This window comes from Penaeus monodon, chromosome 15 (genome assembly GCF_015228065.2).
Source record: "Penaeus monodon isolate SGIC_2016 chromosome 15, NSTDA_Pmon_1, whole genome shotgun sequence".
Lineage (NCBI taxonomy): Eukaryota > Metazoa > Arthropoda > Malacostraca > Decapoda > Penaeidae > Penaeus > Penaeus monodon.
Genome location: NC_051400.1, coordinates 8,359,624 through 8,362,078, shown reverse-complemented (window position 1 = coordinate 8,362,078; position 2,455 = coordinate 8,359,624). Strand labels below are relative to the sequence as shown.

At 34.9% G+C, this 2,455-nt stretch overlaps 1 protein-coding gene across 1 annotated transcript in view; it reads left to right on the top strand.

The window, feature by feature from the left end:
* LOC119581733 (cation-dependent mannose-6-phosphate receptor-like) overlaps positions 1-1,691 on the top strand; it is a 17,359-nt gene extending 15,668 nt beyond the window's left edge. Inside the window, exons 3-6 of the mRNA XM_037929864.1 lie at positions 65-174; positions 513-643; positions 934-1,060; positions 1,386-1,691. Coding sequence (XP_037785792.1) covers positions 65-174; positions 513-643; positions 934-1,060; positions 1,386-1,532 — 515 coding nt within the window. The 3' untranslated portion in view covers positions 1,533-1,691. The remainder of the gene's footprint in view (positions 1-64; positions 175-512; positions 644-933; positions 1,061-1,385) is intronic.
* The last annotated feature ends 764 nt before the right edge of the window (positions 1,692-2,455 follow it).

Genomic DNA, 2,455 nt, shown 5'->3' with positions numbered 1-2,455 from the left:
AGATGGTTTTATGATGTACTGTTCTGTAAGTCTTCACTCCATATTTCTTTATTTTTGAAAACAGATAACTGGCTGATGCTTACCTTGCTTGGTGGCGAAAACTACACCAGCTCTTGCAACAAAGAAGAGCGGAAAGCACACATCATGTTTGTGTGTGATCGCCAGCAAGCTGAGGTTTGTGTTGATGTTTTTAGAATTTTGTTAAATTGACAAACTAAAAACTGAATTTTAAGATCACTCTAAGTATCCATTAATGTGTGTATTTGCCTGTATGCATGTGTGGACATGAATGTTGGTGTGTATACATTGAGAAAGTGTGTTTGTGTGTGTACCTGCTTGAAAATATTTAGGGGTTTATTTATGTGTTCTTATATTCTCTACATTAAATAGAAATGGAGGGTTATGTTATATAATAGTTGAAAGACTGCAAAAATGTTTACTAATAGTTGAAAGACTGTTCAAATACAGGGACCAAATTTTGAATGTGTGAGTAATGCAGTGTTCTTTTACAGTTGGAAATTCACACTGTTGAGATGCTGAATATCAGTTCTTCATGCTACCTGCTGTTTGTTGCTGGACACAAAAGCATCTGTGCCCCGACACCTGATTCTGGCCTGAGTGGAGGATCAATCTTTCTCATTATGTGAGCCCATCATTTTCTTTTGCTTTTCTTTCATGTCTAGCTTACTAGTTCTTATTAGAAGTATATACTTGTAAGTTAGTTTCAGCCACAAAACTTTGAAGGTGGTGTTGAATGTTAGTGGTTTTTAATAGTACAAGTTGCCGATTTTCAGAGATTGTCAGTTTCAGATACATTGATGAAAGTTGTTTGAGTTACTGTTGTAATTATTACATGTTGAATTATTAGTTGTTTAGCATATTATACACATTTTAAGGAACTAGTTCACCATACTATTTTGTATCATATTACAGAGTTCTGGTGACATTCTGTGCCTATTTCACCTTTGGTTTCTTCTACCTTCGGTTAGTGCGTGGTGCAAAGGGTATTGAACAAATCCCCAATCGTGAATTCTGGTTTACAGTTGGCAACAAACTGGCTGTAAGTATAGAAATGTTGATTTATGTATGTCATTATGGTGCATTTGTGCTAAATATGATCCTGGTTTATGTAGTTCATATCTTATGTTTTAGTAATAATTGTTTTATAGGAGCAGGGAAGAATGAGAATCACATGTATCTGAGACAATAGCTCAGCACCAAAAGCTGTTTGTCATTTACAGGAAAAGAGTGGAATTATCTTTGTCATTTCCAACTTATACTCTTGTAATGATTTTCAGTATTCATTTAAGACCAGATTCAGATGATATATAGTATCATTTCTATGTTTTGAAATAATTTCTCAGTCTTTTTTGTTCTTCCCCAAGGATGGTTGTGGTGCTGTGTGTCGATGCGACCAGTACTGTGGTGCTGGAAGACCCCCAAGCTCCTATGATGGGTATTCGCCCATTGAGGAACGTTTGGCACAGGATCTTCAGAATACAGACAGAGACTCAGCTCTCCTTAGTCCTTAGGAAAATCTTTTCTCATTATTGTTTCAGAGGTATTAGTTAGAATTCCTCATTTGAAGGATTGAAAATTGTTATTTTCCTTTTAGGATGTTGGCACAGAATTATAGCAATATAATATGAATAATGTCAAATATATTGTGCATATAAAAAGTAAAAAGCACCCCCTAGTCTTTCGATTGCATAAACATAATCTCCCCTCATCTCTGAGCTCATAAATGCCTGCTGCCTGGGGAATAAGGAATAAAGCTGATGTTATCCATAGAGAATGAGCTCCAAAGAATAGATTTCCTCTAGTGCACAAGGCTGAAATGAAAAGCTAAATATTAGGGAGATCAATGCAAAGAAGAATATACATTTGTATAAAATTAGAAGCTAACTATAAATATGGGTGAGACCAAAAAATGAGAGACAAAGGCCTTAATATGTCAAAACAAAAATAGAGCAAGCAAGATATGCAAGTTGAAAATACCTAAATGTAAAGAAACTTACATACAGTTGGTCCTTAATATTATTCATCAACATTTTGGTAATATGTGCTGTAGATGTTGCTAGTATTAAGACTAGTCTACTGGTAGCTTCTGGAGTCACATCATTCCCCAGACACAGGTACATTATAACTATTTAAAAGTAATGAAATAAGTATAGCTCCTATGTGTGTATGTATATGATACATCTGTGTTCTCCCAGACTACACAGTGATGATAATTTCGAAGACCATAACTACAACAGGAAATTACTTTTCACAGAAAATACACAAATATATGCATAGTATGCAGGGCAACATAAAGCTGATGATCACAATGATGGAGCCACAAATAATGGTGCTGTCCACCATTTATGACAGTGAGGATGAAAAGAGAATATCCTGATTCAGTGCTGTATATACCAATCTTAAACTTTTGTATATTTTTTAGAACTTTTAGTGC